At 51.9% G+C, this 22,729-nt stretch overlaps 1 protein-coding gene across 1 annotated transcript in view; it reads right to left on the bottom strand.

Annotated features, from left to right (window-relative positions):
• hmcn2 (hemicentin 2) overlaps positions 1 to 22,729 on the bottom strand; it is a 72,031-nt gene that overhangs the window by 36,908 nt on the left and 12,394 nt on the right. Inside the window, exons 5-30 of the mRNA XM_088940547.1 lie at positions 21,517 to 21,688; positions 21,086 to 21,192; positions 20,529 to 20,649; positions 19,618 to 19,881; positions 18,810 to 18,954; positions 18,395 to 18,516; positions 17,244 to 17,516; positions 15,963 to 16,104; positions 15,219 to 15,346; positions 14,702 to 14,815; positions 13,586 to 13,744; positions 12,403 to 12,597; positions 12,088 to 12,183; positions 11,729 to 11,856; positions 11,480 to 11,624; positions 10,878 to 10,990; positions 10,015 to 10,171; positions 9,242 to 9,401; positions 8,380 to 8,507; positions 7,539 to 7,808; positions 7,079 to 7,162; positions 4,285 to 4,479; positions 3,814 to 3,944; positions 1,833 to 1,980; positions 672 to 798; positions 126 to 283 (exon numbers count right to left, since the gene is read on the bottom strand). Coding sequence (XP_088796673.1) covers positions 126 to 283; positions 672 to 798; positions 1,833 to 1,980; positions 3,814 to 3,944; positions 4,285 to 4,479; positions 7,079 to 7,162; positions 7,539 to 7,808; positions 8,380 to 8,507; positions 9,242 to 9,401; positions 10,015 to 10,171; positions 10,878 to 10,990; positions 11,480 to 11,624; positions 11,729 to 11,856; positions 12,088 to 12,183; positions 12,403 to 12,597; positions 13,586 to 13,744; positions 14,702 to 14,815; positions 15,219 to 15,346; positions 15,963 to 16,104; positions 17,244 to 17,516; positions 18,395 to 18,516; positions 18,810 to 18,954; positions 19,618 to 19,881; positions 20,529 to 20,649; positions 21,086 to 21,192; positions 21,517 to 21,688 — 3,982 coding nt within the window. The remainder of the gene's footprint in view (positions 1 to 125; positions 284 to 671; positions 799 to 1,832; positions 1,981 to 3,813; positions 3,945 to 4,284; positions 4,480 to 7,078; positions 7,163 to 7,538; positions 7,809 to 8,379; positions 8,508 to 9,241; positions 9,402 to 10,014; positions 10,172 to 10,877; positions 10,991 to 11,479; positions 11,625 to 11,728; positions 11,857 to 12,087; positions 12,184 to 12,402; positions 12,598 to 13,585; positions 13,745 to 14,701; positions 14,816 to 15,218; positions 15,347 to 15,962; positions 16,105 to 17,243; positions 17,517 to 18,394; positions 18,517 to 18,809; positions 18,955 to 19,617; positions 19,882 to 20,528; positions 20,650 to 21,085; positions 21,193 to 21,516; positions 21,689 to 22,729) is intronic.

Genomic DNA, 22,729 nt, shown 5'->3' with positions numbered 1-22,729 from the left:
GAGCCACAGAGCCACCGCTCTGCCCCAACATGCAGCAAACAAACCAGAGTCACAAGCTGGATTGCCGGAAGTTCCCAGAGGACGGGAGCTGTAGGGCGCGGGACAGCAGGGAGAAAGCAACTCACCCTGAACAACGAGCCTGAACTGCCGGCTCTGTCGGCCGGCGCTGTTGGTGGCCAGACACTGGTAGAGACCCTGGTCCCTCAGCCTCACCGACTTCACCCTGACCAGCTGGCCCCGGTCCGAGAACTGTACGTGGGGGTCCCCTTCACGAGACAACACCCTGTGGACGGGGGGTAAGGAGGACCGACGGTGAGAGAGTGGACAAGCGCGTACGGAACGAGACAGAGCTAAGGGCTCGGTCTGAACGAGGCGGTAGCTGTTGGGGAAAACTGCGTGCAAAAAAACGGATTGCGCTTAGGGAAAGGCCCTGCCTGACGGAGGTCAAGACACAACAGAAGCTTAGTACGAATTTAGATCATGAGGCGCTCGGCAACTACATCTGATCCAAAGCGACTTGCGAGACTAGGGACTGAATGATCCCGAGATCCGTGGTGCCGTCAGGGAAGCAGCGCACAGCGAGGAGGCGTCAGTGGCAGGACGCGGGTCCGAGCAGGGAGCAGCGCACGCGGTGTGTGCACCCCGACGCAGGAGCGCGCGGCCTCACTCACTCTCCGTCCCGGCTCCACTCCACGAGGGGGGCGGGGCTCCCGTCCACCCGGCACTGCAGCTCCACTTCCTGCCCCACCGCTGACACCAGGTCCTGCACTCCCGAGGGCCCCGAAATCACCGGGGGGGCTGCAGGGGGCCGAGGGGGGGGGGGAAGAGCGGGGACAGGGAGAGACAGGGCGAGACGTGGAGACGGAGTCAGGGAGCTGGCCGTTCTAACATTTAGACTTCAAGGCAGGGAAGCAAGAACGAGTCCTCGGCTCAGGAGACTGTCTATATGTGACAGGCTATAGGAACTAAGTCTCTTCAGTCCGCAGCGAAGGAATGTACACCCAAGTGTGAACGAAAGGGGGTATATAGACTGGATCCACCCACGGGACAACTGCAGGGCGGAGAACGTGGACACACAAGAGAGTTGTAGGTGTCGGGTGCGCGTTTCCCAGTCGAGCGAGCGCGGTCTGAACTCTTCCCACAAACGGGAGAACGGAATTTTAAAACGCACTTAGCTAGAGAACTATCAAATAAGCAAGATGGGCCCAAACGCCGGCTCTGTTTTGCAACCTTTCTTACGTTTTTGTGCCCTACTATACAGTAATTATAACGGGTGCAATTCAATCTTAGGGCCCCGTTACTCAAAAAATAACCAGCCTTCATATCCATGTCACTCCATGACTTTAACTTCTGAATTATCTGACAATTATCTCAACGACGTGACGAAGAAGCTGGTTTTATCAGTGAGCCATACTGAAGTGACCTGCACACGAGCATCCGTATCCTACTGCTTGCGGTTAATTAATTTTCATACCGATTCTCTGGAAAGATCTTCTCACTGAGTACCGGCAGTCGAGCTTTAGAAGGTGAATTTGCAGGTTACTGCTCAGGTTAGATAAGATAAGATTTTTACTGTCCCCTGAGGGAAATTTTTTATGGACACACAGCACTCCTGGACATAGAATAGAATGTAAACAACAAAAAAAGAGAAACATTGCACATCACTCTATTGCACATGTATAACACACAACATTCATAGCACAGGTTATAACAGGTTATTGTTACAGAAGCTACTCTGATTTTTCAGCCACTGCCCCACGCGCAGCGCGCTGGAGCTCCTCGGTGAAAAAGGCCCCCCCCAGCCGACCGGCCTTGCTCCCGGCGCGGCTCACCGTGCACCGCGACGCGGACGTCCCTCCTGGCCTCCCCGGCGGCGTTGACGGCGGTGCAGGAGAACAGGCCAGAGTGCGCCGCCTGCGCCCGCAGGACCCGCAGAGAGCGCCCCTCGTTCTGCAGCCACACCCCCGCGAGCTCCGAGACCTGCAGGGGGGGGGGGGGGTCACCGCCGCGGAGAGAGCCAGCATCAGACACGGCGCACTTCGGCACATTACAGCGGGGATCCCAGGGTTCGAGCCCGGCTCTCAGCTGCACAACCGGACCCTCCACTGAGTTAATCATGGGGTTCATCCGAACTCTTTAACCAGTTTTTGGCCCCTTTAAGTGTTCAGTGTGTTGAAGGCTGTGTGTTTAAACTATTGCTGATGAATTTGGAATAAAAATAAACATGCAAATATTCCCATCACTTAAACCACACATTACAACATGGTAACATATAACACAAGTAGTTCAGGTGGGGAGGTGCGTCAGCATGCGCAGGCTGCAAAGGAACAAGTAAAGGGTTTCTTCCCTGCTGAAAAGAGAAGAGAGAAAACACAACGTTTCGGCCGTGGAGCCTTCTCCAAAACGTTGTTTTCTTTCTTCTCTTTTCAGCATATATAACACAAGACAACATCGTGTTATTACTACACTAATCTATACTGTGGCACTACAAAGTTGTGTATGTTGCCCTGGAAAACAAAAAAATACAATACTGTAGAAAAAAAACATTAGTCAGTACAGCCCAGGGTACTGTATGAACTAAAAGACAAAACAGCACAGCCCTTTAATTAACACTTCCCAGGTCAATTTTAAGATTCGTTTTGTGATGTTTTTAATTTGAGATTTAAGATTTTTTTTATTTGCCACTGCCTCTAGTTTGTCTTCGGTCACCTGAGAGCATTTCTAGGTATTTATGTTGCGAAGTCACGGTTATGTCGTAAAGGGGGGTTTTCTGCTGTGTTGGTTTTCTCTACGACACTCTCAAATTCTCGATTTCACGCTCAAATTTTGATTGAACGTTCCACAACAGCCCCAGCCTTTACGGCGGTTTTCCAGTCCACTTCAAAGCCAGATCGCAGGCAAGCAGGAATCTGACACATTCCTCTTTCCTGGTGTAAAGTAGTTCTGTAACACAAGGTGGCACCGTGGTGCCAGATACTAACAACACTGTTTTCTGCGTCCCTGAAGGAAATTACAATTTACCATTTTATTGTGTATAGTACTTTTCATACCCAGACATGTAAAGGTGTTTTACCGTGGAGATAATGATAAACGTGTGTTAAGTCACAGTATAAGAACAGAAACACAAAGGCAGATTAAACACTTGCCTCTTATACTATATGGACCATAGTCAGACCTATTGCTACAGGTGCGGTGGCCCTGTGGCTCAGGATCTGCACCTGTGGCTGGAAGGTTGCCGGTTCGTATCCCGCGGCCGGCAGAGGAATCCTACTGGGACCCTGAGGAAGGCCCTTAACCCCAACTGCTCCAGGGGTGCTGTATAAATGGCTGACCCTGCACTCTGACCCCCAGCTTCTCTCCCTGTCTGTGTCTCTCACGGAGAGCAAGTTGGGGTCTGCGAAAAGATGAATTCCTCATACAAGAAATTGTGTATGGCTGATAAAGATGATCTTAGGTCCCCCACTGGCAGTACTGTGCCAGTACAGGAGCCCGAGCTGCTTGTCTTCCTCAAACAACGTCAGGTTGGCTCTGAGAGCTGTACACTTCACTTCGCAGAGCCAAATGTCAAAGCAGCCAACCACAGAAGGGCTCAACCACAACTGCAAGTATTTTTTAAATTTCAAATGCTACACTGTTTTAATTCAATAAGACAGTACTATATACTCTATTCAGTGGTGCAGTGCATCCATGTACAGTAGATTGAGATTTTGATACCTATAACGCTACAGTATAATGATCTCATTCAGTTGCTTAGCGGCAGAGCATCAGTGCAGTTTTGTCAGGCCTTGAGAGAACGTGGGCGGTGATCCTCACCGGACGTCCATCTTTGGTCCAGGAGATGGTGGGCTGGGGCACCCCGAAAGCATCACAGCCCAGCGAGAGGGGCTGCAGCAGGGCGACTGTCCGGTTCAGGGGCTGCCCGTCCTCGTGGATCTCTGGGGGGACTGAGAGAAGGGGGGGGGAGAGACTCGCGTCACTCTAAAGGCTCTTAGTTCACCGAAACGAACAAACCGCCCAGAGGAACAAGATTTTGCGTGAAACTCAACAGTCGCGTCCAGTGCAGGTTTTCTTTCTTGGATCCAAAACAGAGTGATACACCTTAGAGAGATGGCTCAGTCTGGGGCAACAAGCTTTCAGATCTCCCTCGCTTGGGAAGTGAACGCGTGGGTCGGGAAGAGCCAAACAGAAATCAGTAAACCTGGGAGGTGTGAGGTTCAAAGGTACAGATTCTGCCACGGCGATGGGGGGGGGGGGGGGGACAGCAGGGGCGACGGTGCCACTCACCGTTTATCCTCAGCTGGACCCTCCTCTCCGCCGTGCCCACCTCATTGCCAGCCACGCATTTGTAGTCCCCGCTGTGGCTGGCCGAGGCCGAGGCGATCACCAGGGACCCCTCCTCGGACACGGACGCCCCTCCCGGCTGGCCCCCGTGAAACTCCAGACCGTTTTTAAGCCAGCGCACCGCGGGGGCGGGCGTACCTGCGGGGGAGGGGGGGGGGGGAAAGAGCACCCGGGGGTCAGGGTCACCTGCGCTCGGTGGTCCACACCGAGGCCTGACCTGGCACTGACCAGCAGGAATAAAAGGCCGCTGTTCCCCTTAACAGTGACACACCTTGGGCGGATTCGGGGTGTCACTGCAGAGAGACTAGCGAGTCCCGAAGGGAACTGGGATTTTCTTAAACAGGCTTGATACTGCGACGGCATCTCTCCGCGTGACAGCACAGCGGAAAGGTCCGGGCGGGCTTCACTCCCGAAACAGAATTCCGGGTTCGTGTATTCCTGTGGTCACAGAGAGAGCCTGTCGAGTCACTGCTGAGGGCTGTTCCCTCTTGGGCCGCGGTGTGACCCCCCCGAGATAACAAATTCGCTGTGCAGATGCCACGTGCAGCATTGTCTGAGGACATCTGGTTTAAAGCTTCTTCAAACTCTAGAAGATGGATTTACTGCTCCAGACACAGGCGTTAAAGAGAAAGGAACAGAGACGGTAAAGCAGGGGGCATCAGTTCCAATGGGGATGTGAATTCCTCCACCTTTCAGGACTTCCTGACCGGGAAGCTTGTCAGGAACTATAAAAGGGGAAACAGCTTGGAGGGTATCAGACTTTTTTTCCTTTAACGACGGTTTCCCAAACCCCGTCAGCTAATTAGTAGGCAGCTGAGAGTTGGAGACACCCAGGATTTCTCATTAAGGCCAACAGGACACATGGCTTTGTGCTGAGCTTTCACTGGGACGGATCTGAACAGCAGAGGAATCACTCTGGAAAAACAGATTAATGGCTTTCTTGACTTGAAAAGGGGCCAGAGAGGCACAGTGGAACAACAGAGGGGGGTCTGGTTAGGTTCTGCTCTTAACATCTTCAACAGTTTTTATTACTCATACGAGGGGATCACAGTAACATAACAGCCTTGAATAAATAAAGAGGTACTAAAGAAAGAAAGAAATAAGAAATAAAGAGGTTTGGCTGGGGATGTTTTGCTAGCGATGCAACAATTAAAAAAAAACAGCACAGTACCTGAAGAGCTGTGAGAAGCTGCTAAATTAGTTATTTTATGCCAGTAACGAGCTGATTCAGGTCGTTAAAATAACACACACACACAACAATCTCAATGCCTCTCTGAGAGCTGGCGGCGAGGGTTAATGACAAGGTTGTAAGCCCTGAAAAAAGCATATTAGCTCACTGAAGTCCTAAAACACAGCTGTGCTTTTCTGATGTGTGCTTTGCACTTGTAGACCCGTTTCTTTCGGCAAAGGGTGTGCCAGCATTTCCTAGCAGCTGTGTAACAAAGCCCACTCAGTGAACACAAAGCCTGTCCTAAATGCAGTTAAAGGGAAAGTGTGTGTGTGTGTTTGTGCGTGTACAGGGGGGGGGTTCTGCACAAACACCACTTAGCCGCAGTCCCAGACATTACGGTCTATTATCTCAAACTAACAGCCTGTAATTAGAATTCCATTCCCTGCAGGCTTCCCTGCGCTGATGGAACCAGATGTGGCCAGATGTGCAAGGAGGTGAGCTGATGTCCCAGCTGCTGTTCTTGGAGGAAAAAAAAAAGTGCACCGCGCAAAATTCCATCCACACGCTACTTATTCAGGAAGGCGAAGCTCTTACTTCACCCTCCGTGTGTGGGTGCTTGATTAGGACTTAATGGACCATCAGCCGCCCTCCAGTAAAAGTGACAGCTCAGACGTCAGGCTCACTGAGTGAAGAGCCTGGTCTTTCTGGAGGAGGGGGGTCTCGCAGTGCGCCGGGATGTTTCTGCTAGCGGAAGCAGTGTAGCTGTACGCAGAGGGATAACGATGAAGCCGGCATGAGAGTTTAGGAGGGAGAAAACGGCAGTGCAGTGACCAAGCGATAAACAGCCAGGACTGCAGTCTGTCAGATGTGGTGGGGTGTCTTATTTCCCCCCCCCCCCCCAAGTGATCCATTAAACTAGGGCTGAACGGAAACAGAAAACTACTCCCTGCATGTTGTCAGATTTCAGTGTTTGCACTTGGACCCATCTTAAATTATCTTCACCAGGACAGGCTGGGGCAAATTTAAAGGGAGCTTCTGATGATGCTCCCCCTTTAAACACACTGACAGGCCAGCCTCTCCTCAAATGACTTGTCTTTACTGAGCACGGGGAGAGACCGCGATGGAGGGGGAAATACTGCACTTTTCCTTACCAACAAAATAAACACCTGACCTAACAACCCCACAGTAGCTATCGCCATGAACCGCTTTATATACCCATCCCCGGCTAGGTGAAACCCCTGTGAGAACGTGACTCTCGCCGTTCACCAATTATCCAGTTCAATTACCTGATCCATCCCTGAGTGAATCTATGTACACAATGACCTTTATGGGCCGGTCAGCTCACACGAACATTACTGCTGGCCTGCCACACACACCTTGACCAGCAGAAGCTCTGGAAATCCGCTAAATGCTAGGCTGCATTGCCCATCTTTTCCACAGATCCCAATCTACAGAGAAATACAACGTTTTCTTTTCCAGCAGGATAAATGTGAATCAGGTTACTGGCCGAACTGCAGTCGTTAAGTGACGGCCCGCTGTGATGGCCAAGGCCCGCTCTTTGCTCACCTTGAGCGAGGCAAGGCACGATCACCTTCTTCCCGGCCGCCTCCTCCACGAAGACGTCGCCGGCCTCCTCGAAGAACGGGGCCTCTGTGAAGACACGGCAGTGGTCAGCGCACGGCTTGGCGGGGCCCAGGGCGAGCCCCGCGGGCCCCCACCGCTCCAGACCGACAGGCCTGCAGGGCTGCAGGCACCACCAGGCTCCTGTTCCAGATCAATACCTGGAGCCCTTCCACACAGCCATCAATCAGTGGGCTAAATGGGCTTTATCACAAATGCCAAGCTCCGCGCTTGGGATCCAATTAACCTTTATCTGCTACTAACAAAGGACACATCAGCGGACCCAAGTAAGTTTACTTGGCTCAACAAAAGGGTAGATTTTGATTAATACCCCTGTGGGTCACTGCGTTCCCCTTGCCCGTTTCCTGCTGCTCCGCGCCCAGGCCTCACCCCCACCTGCCCTCACCCAGGATCTCCAGCGTCGTCTCCGCGGCATCCTGCCCAGCGCTGTTGGCCGCCACACAGCGGTACACTCCCCCGTCTGAATGGTTGACCCCGTGAAGGCTGAGGGACCCCCCTGGCCCCTCCAGGCTGCCTCGGTCTCGCAGGGGCACCCCGTTCCAGAACCAGCTGACCGCGGGGGAAGGCTCCCCCTGGGCCGCACAGGGCAGGGTAACGGACTGACCGATCGCGGCCTTCAGGAGAGGCGGCGGCGCAGGCTTTATCCTGGGCGGGGCTGGAAAACACCAAACAAGGCCAGCCCTTTATTTTCAGTTAGCTAGTGCTGTAATAGTGTCGGGTTCAACAGGGTGCTGCCTGAGCTCCGGCAGAGCGCTGGTTATCCTTATGCGGGGTGCCGGTGTGTAGTCGTCTGGGAAGGCAACTGCTCTGCGGTATACGAGGATCGTATTCGAATGAGAAGAATAAATCCTTTTGTAGTAAAGAATAATTATTTTTGTAGCCGGCTTGTGAATACACTTGGTTCTAAGCCTGAACGCCGTCCGTGCGGCCCTGATGAACCTCAGGTGTGGAAGCTGCGCGTTCCCACGCGCCGTGGAGTGGGGAGTGCAGTGGGAGGGGTGCTCCACTGTCACAGTGCATTTGTATCGCGGGGTTACACGGATCTTAAAGCAGGCTGTGGGCCATGAGGAATTCACAAATCACAGTCATTGTCGGCCTCAGGAACTCAGGAACTTTGTCGATCAAAAACGACACCTGAGAGCAACACAAACAGCATAAAAGCATTACTGGGGCTTTTGGGAGGTTCTGAGCCTCTGGCCCCGATTCCACCCTGGAGGCAGCTGTACCTTGGACGTGCAAGCTGTAGGTCAGAGACGCGTTGCCGGCAGAGTTGCTGGCGAAGCAGGTGTAGAGCTTGCTGTCCGTCAGCCGGGCATCCCTGATCTGGAGAGACCCGGAGGCGGAGACCGTGAACCTGGAAGGACACAGTTTCAGACATTAACACAGGACATTAACACACCGCGCCACCTGTAATTTATGGGCGCTGCCACGAAGCAGAGGTGCACATCTGGCTTGTGACTCTGCCCTCCAGCAGCTCATGTTCCCTGTCAAGACTTCCCGAGACGCCTCTTCGCTTTTTGGTTGAAGACATAAAACAAAGACTGTCAGGACAGGTGGTGACCCCCCTACGACTGGACTAAGACCGAGACTCCGAGACTCCGAGACTCCGAGACTCCGAGACTCCGAGACTCCGAGACTCCGAACACAGAAGCTGTCAGGGGAATCCAAAGGGAAAGGCCCCCTGACTCCGAACAAGGTCCCTATCGAAGGGATCCCAAAGAAAAGACCCCATAAGGGTCCCTGAGTATACAGCACTCCCAAAACCCATCCTTTGGAAGTATGGGGCAAAACCAGATGATTATGTGAATTGAGTACCCAAGAGCAGAATCAGCTAGCCGAATTCGTCTGGCTAAAGAAAGCTAGTCAGGCCTAATGACCCTTAGGATGGTAATGTTTTAGAAACTAAAACTGATGCGCATGGGGAAGGTTACTTCAGCAGCTTATTGATCCCATAATGTCATCCGTTACTGCAACAGTAGTAAATGTGTGGCCCCCAATATGTGCATCCTAAATCAGTCACTTAGATCCAGTCACTGATCAGTCACTGCACATGCTCTGACTTGCTCCTGTGATATCATTGGCCATTACCGGGCTGTGATTGGTGGGATGGGATGGGCGTCCCTGTTCCAGGTCACTAACGGGGCGGGACTTCCTTCCACTTCACAGGGCAGCATCACCTCTGACCCCACCCCTGCAACCATCCTGATTGGTTCTTGTTGGCCACTCCCACTTAGGATTCTTGGTTTTGCTGGAAAAGATGAAAGACTTCCTGTTCATCACAACCATCAGAGCTGTGCCTGTTACACAAACAGCACACATGTCAAAACTTCTGATTAGGGTCTTATAAATTAAGCAGCTGTTCCAACAACTAGGAAAACTTTGTCCCACTGCCTGATGATTTGGACCTAGTTCTACATCTTGGAATCCACTCCATAAATCAGGGAAATACCTACTGTTTAAGTGGGATTATTACCCCACACTTAAACATTTTCTATCCACAAACATGTTATTTAGCTTTAAACATAGGAGAATAGGCTGAGAATGCAAAATAGATTTTTAAATACTGAAATGCTCTGACGAAGCCAACCCAGAGGTCCCTCTCACGGCACAGGGTGCACATGTGGGGCTGCAAGGGAGTACTTTTGAAATTAAAAACAGGATGCACATATTTACACCAAGAGTGGAAGGGGTCTGGAATTAATTGCCCAGCCACCGTGTTTATACAGGCGCCTTGGGGTCCTATAGGAGCCAGATAGATAAGGTCCTTGGCTCAATAAGCTACTGGAAACTAGCTAGAGGACAGAGGGGTTACATGAGCTCCTCTAGTCTGCAATTCTGATGTTCTGAAGAGTCGCCCTTACTGTTCACGCTGAGCCGCAACTCTCGGCTTGCATACCCCACTGGGTTAGCGGCCGTGCAGATGTAGACCCCAGAGTCTTCCATGGTGGGCTTGGGGATGAGCAGCTGGCCTTCGGAGGCAGGGTCCGAGGACCTGAGCTGGACGAGAGGCTCATTCTCCTTCGCAGGACAAGAGCAAAAGAAAGATCACAGTTGAGTTTCCTGTTTTTACAAATTCACACAAGCTTCTTGTGACATCCGAATTCCACCGCCCATCAGGAGAGCTTTTTAAAGCTCTGATTTTAGAATTAAGGACGGCTCAGATTGTCTGCCAAAAAATTCAGGAATTTCAGAAGCCCCACTCCTTCGTCTCCCGATCCCTAAATGATAGGGCCAAAAAGCTCTTTCCAGCTTGCTCTTTGCGTGTTCAAAAGAAAAGAAAATTAAATGATCATTGTGGTTCTAATTGAAAATGCTGCAGCAACACTGGCTAAGGGAGCATTATGCAACTGAACTTTTGTAATTACAGCACAGAAAAAAAAGACCACACAAGGCAATCTGAAGACTTTAACACTGTGCTGTTCTGACATTCCACAATGCAACCTCAACAAGGATATTAGCTTGTTTGTGAGGTACAGACCCATCTGATGACAAATGGGCCCTATTATTCAAACTCCAGCAGCCATTATTTGTAATAATTACATTCACATTCGAGGTCTTTTGTCATCTGAATCTAGACACAGGAGGGAGACAAAATCTTCATTAGAAATCGAGCCTCTGAGCTACTGCTTCAAACAGAGGCTGAGCCAACGCCAAGTTAAATTTCTTTTAGTCTCTAGCGTTCAGTCACCTCATGTCTCCCTACTAACAAGCCGGGCGCACTCACCTTGGACCAGATGATGGCTGGCTTGGGAACTCCAGTGGAGTCGCACGGCAGTGTGATGGCCACGCCCTCATCAGTGACGTAGTGGGCGGGGCCTGGACTGATCACAGGTGGAGCTGCACCAAGTAGGAAAGGTTAAAAGCATCAGGCACCCGTTTCTCCATACTAGCTCATCTGGTTCCTTTGAATCGCAGGGCGTTCTTGAAGGAGACCAAGCAATGGGGCACAACACTACACTAGCCCTCTTATGGTATGTTCCTCAGGTGCAGTGTAAGCTATTTCCAGATTGTGCAAGACAAATATACTGTACATATGTGTAAAACAGCGAGCTGCTGTTAAACATGCTATATTTCAAAGTTTAATTCCTGGAAATTAAGCCCTACACTGTGAATGACTCACTTGTTTCTCCCGTGTTTAGCGCTCGACTTTAAAACTTCAAATGCAACTGAAGTAGCTTTATTCTATCAATCCCTCAACATCTTTTGTCGCAATTTACAAATGCTATTTATAAATTGCTTGCCATTATAAAATATCCTTCGCTTGGAACAAGAAACTTGAAAGTCTGTGGGATTCCAGATGAACCCCTGAGCACCAGAAGGACTCACAGTGGATTTCGATGGTAATGCTAATATTGGCCGACCCGGCCACGTTGACAGCAGTGCAAACATATATCCCAGCATCCTCCACCCCGGCATTCTCAATATGGAGGCTGCCGTCACTCCGCAGGAAACGCCTGGAGCTCAGGGTCACCTAAAGGTCAGGAGAAGAGGGTCAACCTCAATTCGGGAGCAGTCAGGTAGTCAGGTCATCAAGAGGCTGTCATGTGGAAGGAAAAGACGAGACGTGAATCTCACCGGCTCCCCGTTGTGTGCCCAGTGTCTGCTAGGCAGTGGGATTCCGTCCAGCAGCATGCAGGGAAGGGTCAGTGAGTGACCAACCACCACGGAGAGCAGCAGGTCACCCTGGGCCAAAAGAGGAGGCTCTGTAGATAAAGACAGACAGACCTGGCTTACTCTTGAACACAAGGGGTGCAACGCTCATGGAGAAAGAGAAAAAGATAAAATGGGGCTTATAACTCAAGCTCAAAGCCAAAGGACCGTCCCCCTGCCCCCTGCACCCTGCACAGCTAAGTGTAAACACAAGTAAAGAGCCACCCTGTCCCCTGTCTTCAGCACTGCAACAGCCCCTTCGCTCACACACTGAAGCTACTGACCCAGGCCAGTCACGGTGACTCGGGCTTCGGTCCAGATCAGCCCAAACTGGTTCTGGGCTTCACAGATGTAGAGGCCTTCATCATCCAGCCAGGCACCTGCGGAGAGAGAGGGAGTCCACAGCCCATCGGTTTCTGACGGCCCAGGCCTGAAACACAGGGGCCGGCTGGGAGCAGGCAGGAGGTGTGAGCTTCCCCCTGGGAACCAGCCCTGCTGCCGTAGGAGCTGCACACTGCAACAACCGCAAGACTTACGGGGGGCGTTCTGAACTCGCCCGCCTGCAGTTACCAATCGAACCCGGGTCTGCAGCGACTCACCCTCAATGGAGAGCGCCCCGGACTCCAGCTGCTGGGAGCCGTGGTGTCCGTCGGCCCTGGCGTACAGCGGCTGCCCGTCCCGCCGCCGCCAGGTCACCACGGGGTCCGGGAAGCCGCGGGCAGCGCAGGGCAGGGTCACGTTCTCGCCCACATCCACCGTGGCATCGCGCGGGGTCTCGGAAAACTCGGGAGCGGCTGGGGGGGGGGGGGGGAGAGAGGAGGCAGCACTGACCACAGGGGTGGCAATTCCCTCCTGACACAGTCAGGCCGCCGCAATGATAACGCTGCTCTTGGGAAATGCAGTAAATTATTCATGCAAACACGGTGGCTCTTGGAATGATTCTCACCCTCCATTATTAATAATTAACGCCTTTATTTATTTCTGTCCACCTACCAGGGCAGCAGAACTCCTTCAAAACCTCAAGCCGTCCTTGAAGCACGGCTCATTTCCATCGCAGCTCTCGCATTTAATTCTCCATCCTCTGGTTCAGCACAAATAAGGACGACGGTGCCACTGAATCATTCGATTGCAGAAAATTGCAGCCCCAAACTGTGCTCCCCAAACATTTCCAGCTCACGGCACACTTTTAACACCCGAAACATTTTGTGGCACGCCACAATAGTTCAAACTAATCAGCACTAATGTTGCCAGAAACAAACTTCTATCTTGAACCGAAACATAGGCTACAAATTCTAATCAGAAATAGCGGACATCCCATTTGAAACACAAACTCTTCTAATTCCACAGCACGCATGAGACCTTTCCACAGCACGCCAGTGGGTCCTGCACACACTGTGGGCAGAAATGCTCAAGAACCTTTGCTATTTGTTTTATTCATCGTGCACTGGGATACGAGAAACACACAGTGGGGTTTGTCTGAAAATCTCGTGGCAGAATGGATTCAGCTGGGGGTTAAATGACAGGACTCTGATGGGGTGATGAGTCAGTATCCAATGTCCATTGTGGGTAAGGCCTTGGAGGTGTTAATAATGAAGACAGAAGATGTACAGTCTAATTATTGCACTTTAAATGGATGACTTTGAACATCAGTAATATTTCTAGTAGTTTGTCATAGCAAAGTGGCACTGAACAGCGGAAAAACAGGAATGGAACTGTCTGTCTTCTCTTGCACGACCTCGGGATCGACCTCATGCTCGACCTCCTCCGCCGGCTTGTACTCACTCCCCACGCCAAGGGTGACCACGGCACTGGACGTCCCCGCCGGGCTGCTGGCCACACAGCTGTATTCCCCGGCGTCCGTCTCCTGCACCTGGCCGATCCGCAGGGTCCCACGCCAGGCGTCCTGCCGCGCAGAGGGGAGCGTCCCCACCTGCAGATCACCTGGACACACACAGGCTTAGCGTGAGCGCCCGCTCTTCACAAGGAAGTGGCCGTGTGGCCCCATAATCCCCCATGACACCTTGAGACACAGTGCATTTTTAAAATCGCCCCCAAAATGAAAAGGGGTTAAAAGACAGAGGTGCACAGCGCTGGCTCTTGAAACCTGGGATGGGCTGGGATGAAACCTGGGCTCTTGAAACATGGGTTTTATCGAGGTACGAGCTGAAAACGGCCTAAACGAGACCCGAAAAGGGCATTCGACGTCCTAACCCACTTCACTGGTTTCAACTAAGTCGATTAAAGGTCTGATATTTTTTTAGAACAAATTCTTATCTCGGTTTCGACCAAGGACGTCGGAGCAGTAACAGAACAAGCATGAGCAATGGGTTAGCACAAGGTTTGCTGTAATGTAATCAATGATCATTAAGCACCAATGCCAGTTTTAAAAAATTCCAGGTTATTTTGGTATTTTATACTGATTTGGGTTCAAGCTGCTCTACTATAAAGGGCCCTGAGAGTGGCCATACGGCCCAATAACCTTGCAATAACAAAAACACACTGAAACTCTTGTTTTTCTCCCCTCGGTTTCTATCGACCATTGTAGATTCCAGGCTCTGCCACCAATCTCCTGCTTTCTGTCACAGTGCTGCCAGATGGATCTTGGCAGTGTGTTCCCAAACCTGCGGCACTTCCCAATTCCCAAAGCCACTGAGGCCTTGCAGCTCCCAGGCCCCACACTGCTGCATCTCCCTACTCTGAATCCAGGAAAAGCTCATGGACTGCTTCCGGAAGGAGCATTGTCCTACCCCGTCGTGCAAAAAGCAGACACTTTCACCATGAAACAGGAGCAACAGCTGATAAAAGAAATGTGTCGGAGGTGCTGGCGGGAGGCGAGCTGGAGTGCATGTGTCTAACTAGTACTGTCTACTTGTTTTACTACTTCATGACCCTGATTACCTTTGTACCATGTGACCAGTGGGGGCGGGACTCCAGTGGGCTGGCATTCCAAGATGGCCTCCTCTCCAGCTGCCACCAGCACTGCTGGGTTCACCACAGATATGCCTGGAGGCTCTGGAAGAGGGGGTTGGGTCAGAGATCAAAGGGTAAAGTGCAGCCGCATACCACAGGTCACACCTGAAACTGTGTGTTAAATTTTAGACTCGAAAATATGCTTGCTGACCACGGGGAGGGCTATAAACATGACAAAAAATCTTCCAGCAGCAACCTGAGCTTTCCCAGGAGGTCTCCCATCCAGGTACTGGCCAGGCTCACACCTGCTGAGCTTCAGTGAGTTGCCAGTGGTGAGTTGCAGGGTGACATAGCTGATCAAATCAAAACGATCAACTCTGAGACTAACTGTTAGCGCAGGATGGAGGAGAAAAGGAGATGATTTGTCCCCAGTGAAACTGCTGGCAGTCTGAACTGTTTCAGCCTCAGCACAGAGCTGCCTACAGAGACAGGACAGCGCTCTCACCCGTGTAGCTCAGAGTGACCGTCTGCGTATCGCTGCCTGCCTCGTTGGACGCCAGGCAAGTATAGCTCCCAGCATCCTCTGGGACGGCCTCTCTGATGGTCAGGGTCCCATGCTGAGAAACGGAGACTCTGAGGGGAACAACAGGAGAAGAGCTCAAAGAAAAGTCTTGATCCCTTCCACTGCCTTTAAACGAGCCTCATGTGATGTCTTTAAACCTGGAGTCCAGAACTTTCATGTTTCTGTTTCTGTGTGTTCTGCCAGTGGTTAAGTATCCACTGACTTGGCTCAATTAACTAATTAAATAATAAATTAATTAACTAAACTAAGAACAAAAAGAGCCCTTGTCTGTCCTAGGCCAGTTAAAAGACCTGTGTGCTTTGTACAATACTTAGAAAACCAGGCTGTAGATATATTTGGCCAGCAGGGGGCCCTGTTACAAAATTTGCAAACTAAAGGGCTATTGAGCGCTAGGCTATAAACTGTACACTATCCTCTCTTTTTCCTCACTAGTACTAATATCTTGCTCTACCGTATGTGTTTGCTTTGTTGCAATTTTTAATGCTTACAGAGTAAAACTATCTGAAGCCTCAACACTGCACATCGTCCTGGTTTGCCCACATCAAGGGGCCCTGTTTTTCCTGAGTTACGTGACTGTGCAGCCATTTAACCCCCACCCGCCAGTACCATCCCACCCCCCCCTCCCCACGCGGTTGTGCCGGTGTCTCCCAGCGACTCCCAGCATACCTGTACCCCCCAGGGAGGAGGGTGTCCCCACGTCTCCAGGAAATCAGGGGTGGTGGGGACCCCGACGCGGCGCACGACAGGCGCACCTCCGCCCCCCGAGAGAAGGCCAGGGCTTGGGGGGAGATCACTGCGCGAGGGGGTTCTGCAGGGAAGGGAAGGCAACAAGCTGGGGTAGAACCTGGGACAGAAGGAGGGCCTCCTGGCAATGATGAATCCTTTCCACGGGGAGGGCACACACTGGGCACCTCGGGCGCTGCTCTAACGCAGAGCCGCTCGCTCCTGGCCCTGGAGAGCCTCATGCCCTGCAGGATACACAGGGGAGCGCACAGCCCTCGGCGTCTGAAGCCCTTATCCGATGGGATTTCGGAACTCATTGGTTCAATTCGCTCGCCGAGAGCTGTATATACCCTGGGGAATGAAGACCAGAAGACCCGGTGTCTCCCCGGGACAAGGAGTGAGGATCGCTGTTCTAACGTGTAACTAAGTACCTCTTCGAGAGTGCAAACTACAACACCCAGCAGAACCCGTGAAATATTCCCTTAAACATCATTAAACTGGAAAGGCAACGTCATGCATGTAGGATCTTTTGACCTGCATTTAGCATTATCGGATATCTTTGCCTCACAGTGCTCCTGTGACCACCCTTTACCAGCCCCAGGGCTGTTCTTGTCAGGGCCTTAAGATCCATGGTCACCGGCCCTGGTGCTGGGCAGCCCTGGTTCGTGAAGCTTCAGAAGTCACCATCACGCCATCATCCAACAATAGCTGTCATCACGCAAGATGCCCATTCATCAAATAAATTTAGAGATCAACTGGAAAAAGAGGCTGAATAACCCACAGCCCTCAGAGACCAGAAATTCCTTAGCGGCACACGTGTTTTAAGATAAGAGAAGATCAGATCACTTTATTGGCCAGATATAATTTCTTGCATTAGGAATTTGTCTTTTCGCAGACCTCAGCTTGCTCTCCATGAGATACACAGACACGGAGAGAGAAGCTTGGGGTCAGAGAGCAGGGTCTGCCATTGTACAGCGCCCCTGGAGCAGTTGGGGTGAAGGGCCTTGCTCAGGGGCCAGCCGCGGAATTTGAACCAGCATACTTCCAGCCACAGGCGCAGATCCTGAGCCACAGAGCCACCGCTCCGCCCACCCCGTTTTGTGGCGATTCAAGGTGAAAACGTGATGGACTGTGGCCTTCTAGGGGGGCCAGGCTGAAGGCCACAGCTGCACACCTTCTGACGTGTTTTCAAGGCCTGAGGGCTGCTTCACCGCCGCTCTTTACCTGGCACCAGCAGCCACACGGCCGCCCGGCTCTGCCCGTGCCTGTTGCTGGCCACGCAGTGGTACTCTCCCGCGTCCTGCGGAGTCGCGGGGCCGATCTCCAGGGAGGAGTTCCCCAGGGTCCTCACCCGGCCAGCCCTGCCTGCTAGCTCCTTCCCAGCGAAGTACCAGGTGAGGTTGTAGCTCACGGGGCCCTCCACCCAACACGACAGCACTGCCACCTCCCCGGGGGGCGCCGTCACGTTCAGGGGGGGCTTCAGCGCCGGAGGCGGCTCTGCAGAAATAAACCAATAAACTCTGCCTGCGTGGCCGCTTCTCGGTTGCACCCCTGTGAACGAACCAGTCTTACGACAAACCACATTGTTGTCCCATTTAACGTACAAGTTCCTGGTGCATATTACCGGGTGTGTTCTACTCCTTTATAATCCTTTTGTTTAAAATCTCATCAGACCTGACCCTGGGGGACTGAAAATCGTGTTTCATAATAGTGCCCTTGAGGAATCAAACACGAAAAAAAAATTAACGTTTGTCCAAGCCCGCAAGCCTGCTGGGCTACGCAAGCCCGTAAGTGCCGTGCGATCATTTTGACACACGCTTAGGCCCCACCCTCAAAAGCATTTTCCAGCAAGGTCTGGCACAGGTAGTGCAAAAAAATACATTTTACTTTACAAAACAAGCAGAAAAGCAAATGTTCAAGTACTTTGTAAGCGGTCAGCTCAAAATGGACCTTTTCACACCAAATCTGCTTGACCTTTCCAGTTAAACCTTTTCTATTTATTTCTACTCTGAACATCTCCCTTTTACTCCTGCACCGCCCCCCTAAAGCTCCTGGAGGGCACCCCCTCGCCTGACACGGACACACAAGACAAAAATGGGACCATCTCGGATGAACTTTCACTCCACAAGACACACAAACAGCTCAGCTCAGCCCAGCTTTTTCCTTTGCAAAAACTAACTCTTCTCTTGTTTTTTCCTGACAGGTGTGCAAGTCGGAGGAGCACATCTGCAGGGATCACGGCCCTAATCTTTGCAGGTGATTAAAAAAAATGGTCAACTCAGAATGTAAAAAGCAGCCCAGGACAGTTAATGCTGCCCCCAGACTTGTATAAACAACACCGATTTACGGACTGGGCATGCTGGCATCTCACTAACCTCTCACCGCCAGGTGTGTCTGAGCTCGGCCCACTCCTGCGCTGCTGTAGGCCACACACTCATAGGTGCCCTCGTCCGTGCCCAGGACCCGGGGGATTTCCCATGTGGCATTGGCAGACACCCTGGGACGCCAACACACAGGCTGGATTACAGACGCTGACATGACAGCGACCATGCTTCCGCAACAGAGAGAGACAAATCGACAGGAGGGGGTCGACTGAGATCAATGGCTGCTTTTTAACGGGCCTCCCACCCGTCGCACAACCGCAGAATTCACCCACAAAAAGCGCCCTGTACAGATTTAACTGATGGTTAAAAGGATCAATAGGACAACGAAGGTGCAGGTCGCATTACACTACTTGCCATGGGGGAACGTTGAAAGGGCCTTATTTTGACCTGAGGAAAGGAGACTTACTGAAAAGCCTGCTCCGCCCCCAGCCTGGCCCCGCCCCTCGAGAACTGCACCCTATAGGGCACGTGGCTTTCCACGGAGCAGCCAATCACAGCCGGCTGCTTGTAGTAACCATGGACTCTGTCAGGCATGCTCACTGCAGGAGGCTCTGTAGGGGAAAAACAGGCCCGCTGTAAAAATGACAAGTCACGGAACGGACCTTCTGTAGCCAAAGAAAGGGCCACAGGCAGGCAGTCGTTGCAGAACTTTGGTCCTTAATCACGTAGGTCACATAGGTTCTGAGGACTGCTTCAATAATTAAGAATAACCGGGAGGAGATCTGCAATAAAACAAAATATGTGGTCCAGCTATGGTCCCCACTCACTCTGCAGGATGTACATTATTCATGTTTAGATAATGTAATAGAATAATGCCTTTATCTGATATCTTCCCATACGGCGTAAAAGCGAATCTAGTTATAATTCAGAGTACACTACAAACTTAGTAGAATCTATTATTGATATTCATAGAAAATAAAGCCTTCCGGACATGATAATGTTCGGTTATTTCTTCCAACACAACAGCTGTAGGCTCCCCTCATTGGGGACTTTAATAATGCAAAATAACATTTGCTTGGTCGTAAAGTTCCAGCTCGGTGGAGTAAACACAAGAATATCCTCCCTCTTGGCGCTTCAGTTTGTTTTGGGTTTATTTCACAGTGGTAAAAGTTCCATGGGGCAACCTTCGGAGCGTCACGCAATACACGTGTGATGCTTGCTAATGCGCCTTAACGAGATGCTAACTGTCTAAATTCTCTCCCGCAGTTTCCTGCCTGGGATAATGTTGGTGTAGGAGACGGTAGACATCCTCTGGAATCTGTAGCCTCCTTCATCTTTCCCGGTGATCCTCAAGAAGAAGCTCTCGGGAGGGGTGCGGAACTCCGGGACGTTCCAGAGGCCGCCGGAGCCCCCGTCGGAGGGCGTGGGAACGGGGAGCGTGCGCAGCGGGCGGCCGGACACGGACAGCAGGTCCACCTGGTTGACCCGTCCCGGGGGGCTCAGGCCGCTGGACTTCAGCAAGGCGTGAGCCGGCACTCCTGAGGGACAGCAGGGTAAGAGACACATCGCGGTCCTGAGGTCACAGCAGAAGCAAAGCTCGCACTCAGAGCCTTGGGCTGTAAAATAAAACGTCCATAACCTGGCTCTCCTCGCCCTCGAGTCTGCAGTAATGCTCTTTTACCACCTCATGCAAACGCCTACAAGCACTGCAAGCTCTTCGTGCAGCACACTGTGCTCGGCCACGTTTTCTCTATGCTGTCCTCATGCTTCTAGCATGACTCTGCTGCACCCCGCTGCACTTGTGGTTTGGTACACCCCGGTCAGAGGCCATGAGCAGGTCTCTGGGCTCTTCTCACGTTCAGAAAAGCACAGCTTGAGAACATCTTGAAAACCGTTTAGTACCGGCTCACAGTACCCCTTAATATTTGTATCCAGGAAAATGCAGTAAGCTCATCGCATCGCTCAGGGGGCTAACTGGGAAGCTCAGATGCCCGCTACGCACTCACACCCTTACGTAGTGTCCAGTAAGCCTGGAAAAGCAGTTATCTGCGTCACAGCTGAGTCTCAAAGAAATACAGCTGCTACCTTCAGAACTGATTCAGTGACACTGAATGCGTGCCCTACAGCACCCAGGGTGAAGAAACTCTAGAGCTGGTGTTGTGAGGGTGCATCGTGTGGCCAGTACCTTCTACGGGCCTCTCCCGGGTCTGGCTGAAGTCGGTCACCGGCCTGCTGGAGAAACCCGCTCGGAAGTCCAAGTTACTGACCCCCGTGACCCTGAGAGTGTGGCGGCCACTGCAGCTCACCTGGACGGGGGCAAAGGGGGAGAGGGCGTCAGCACTGGAAAATTTAGAGGCAACATGAAATCTCCTTATTTTAAGGAGTTTGGAACAAGATGAAAAGCTTCTTCCGTTATCAATCAGCATGTCCAGAGCACAGGATGGGTCCTATGGTTCGAAGATATCCGGTCGGGGTTGTGGCTGGGCCGTGGCATGAACTGACTGGCCAAGCTTCCCTGATAGGCACGGCGCACAGCTGTCCGACCGGCACCGCAGGAGGGACGATTCATCCCCACGCCGTCGCACAACCGCGTCTCCTGCGGCTTGTCGAGAAAGGACCCACCCGCTCTTTTTGTAAGCTGCGGTTCCAAAAGGCGCGCCACTCCGCCATCAACAACCGAACACGCGTGTGCCGATGACGTCTCGAGAAGGACAGCCCGGCCGGCCTCCCGCGCCAACCTACCCTCAGCGTCCAGGTGCCCGGCCTCGGGTGCTTGACGCCGACCACGCGGGCGGAGTTGGGGATGTTCAGCAGCTCGGCCAGACCCAGCTCCTCCCCAACGATGCGGCCTGGAGACACAGGAGAGATGCGTTCCAGTGGCCACTTGTAGCCATTTAAAACCCCTCCCATAGAAAGCCATGCATCGCAACCTCTCTCTCCCCCGCATGAAGCTGGCATTAAAATCTAGCCCCATGCTACAACTTCAAGCAAACCCTGCGGCAGCACCACAGCGGGTGTTTTTCACAGCTCACACCTGTGGCTGAGGGACACCGGTGAACATGCTTAGATAGGCAGACACGGGTGTAAGCGCAGGAAAGCGCTGAACTGATACCCACACCCACGTAAACACACATGGGAAGCCGCAGGGGGAAGTGCCCCCTTGTTCATGTTACCGTAGGGATCTCGCAGCTCGATCTCGGGAGCCGGGCCGCTCAGGGAGACGGTGACTTCCCTCAGACTGGGGTCAAAGGGCACGGACCACCGGTTCTCCTCCCCGCTCTCGTGGTCCGTCGAGAGCAGGTGGACCTTCGTCGACTGCACCGTCTCCTCCACCCACTTCAGCACCTGCAGGCAGGGAGAAACGGCGAAAGTCATCCGCCTGAACCCGAGGACAGCCCCCGCCGCAGTCCTGGACAGCTGCAGAGCAATAACTGGAGCAAGAGGGGAGTTACAGCAGCAGAGTGACATCTAGTATTGAAACCCATGACTCCAGTCTGGGCTTCAGAGCTTTAACCAGCTGACAACACAACTATGTTGGTTGCAGCGGCTAAAGGCATCTGCTAAAATTAATAATAGCAATAGGTCCAGTTAAGTCATTGCTATCCAGGATCAGGGTTGTAGATCTCTAGCGCAGGGAACAGCATGCTTCAGTAAAAAGCAATTACTGATGGCAGTTTGTACCCTATTATTACCTTATTATTGCAAGATCCCTACACATCAGCTGAGCCTTTCATACCGAATGCAAAAGCACAATCCGACAGCTGGAGAAAACTTGCGCGGTGTCTATAGTTTCCTGTGGCCTTAAGATCGTATTCCCAGTAGTGCCTTCCATACACTGAATGCTTATTGCACTCCACAGAAGCCAATGTACAGAGCCAGTTTTAATACTTTAGAAGTTGTGTGCTGTCAGGAAAAGTTTGCCAGCTATCTCGGCAAAGGGAGGCGTGCCCTAGATTATTCACAGGTTTAATATGCAGAATCCATCACATAAATGGATGGGTTAACCTTTCTCCTAATGCTATCTGTCAAACTGGTTCACATAAAATAGCAGTCAAGAGTCTCTGAGATATCAGGCTTCAGGTGTCAGGTTTTTCTTTGTTCAGATCTGCAGGGGGAAAAAAAGCATTCCTGTCCACTCTCCAGGAATAACTGAGCCTTTGACCCAGGGCACTTCAGACAGCTGTGATGGTGGGCGTGGGACAGCGTGGAGTTAATTGTAATATGCCCCCTGGCTAGCTCTGTCTCATCTCATGTCGAAGTGCTGTAGAGCAGGGAGGCTGCCTCTCTCTCTCTGCTGGCTGCTCTTGAGCCGTACTGAACGACAAGTGAAAATACAAAGAATTGAGATGTTTCCTGCTTTGGGAGGTTAAACAGGCTGTGCACAAG

The sequence above is a fragment of the Atractosteus spatula genome, chromosome 23 (genome assembly GCF_055471065.1).
Source record: "Atractosteus spatula isolate fAtrSpa1 chromosome 23, fAtrSpa1.hap1, whole genome shotgun sequence".
Taxonomy (NCBI): domain Eukaryota; kingdom Metazoa; phylum Chordata; class Actinopteri; order Semionotiformes; family Lepisosteidae; genus Atractosteus; species Atractosteus spatula.
Note: the sequence above shows the minus strand (reverse complement) of the source record. Positions and strands in the feature narration are given on the sequence as shown.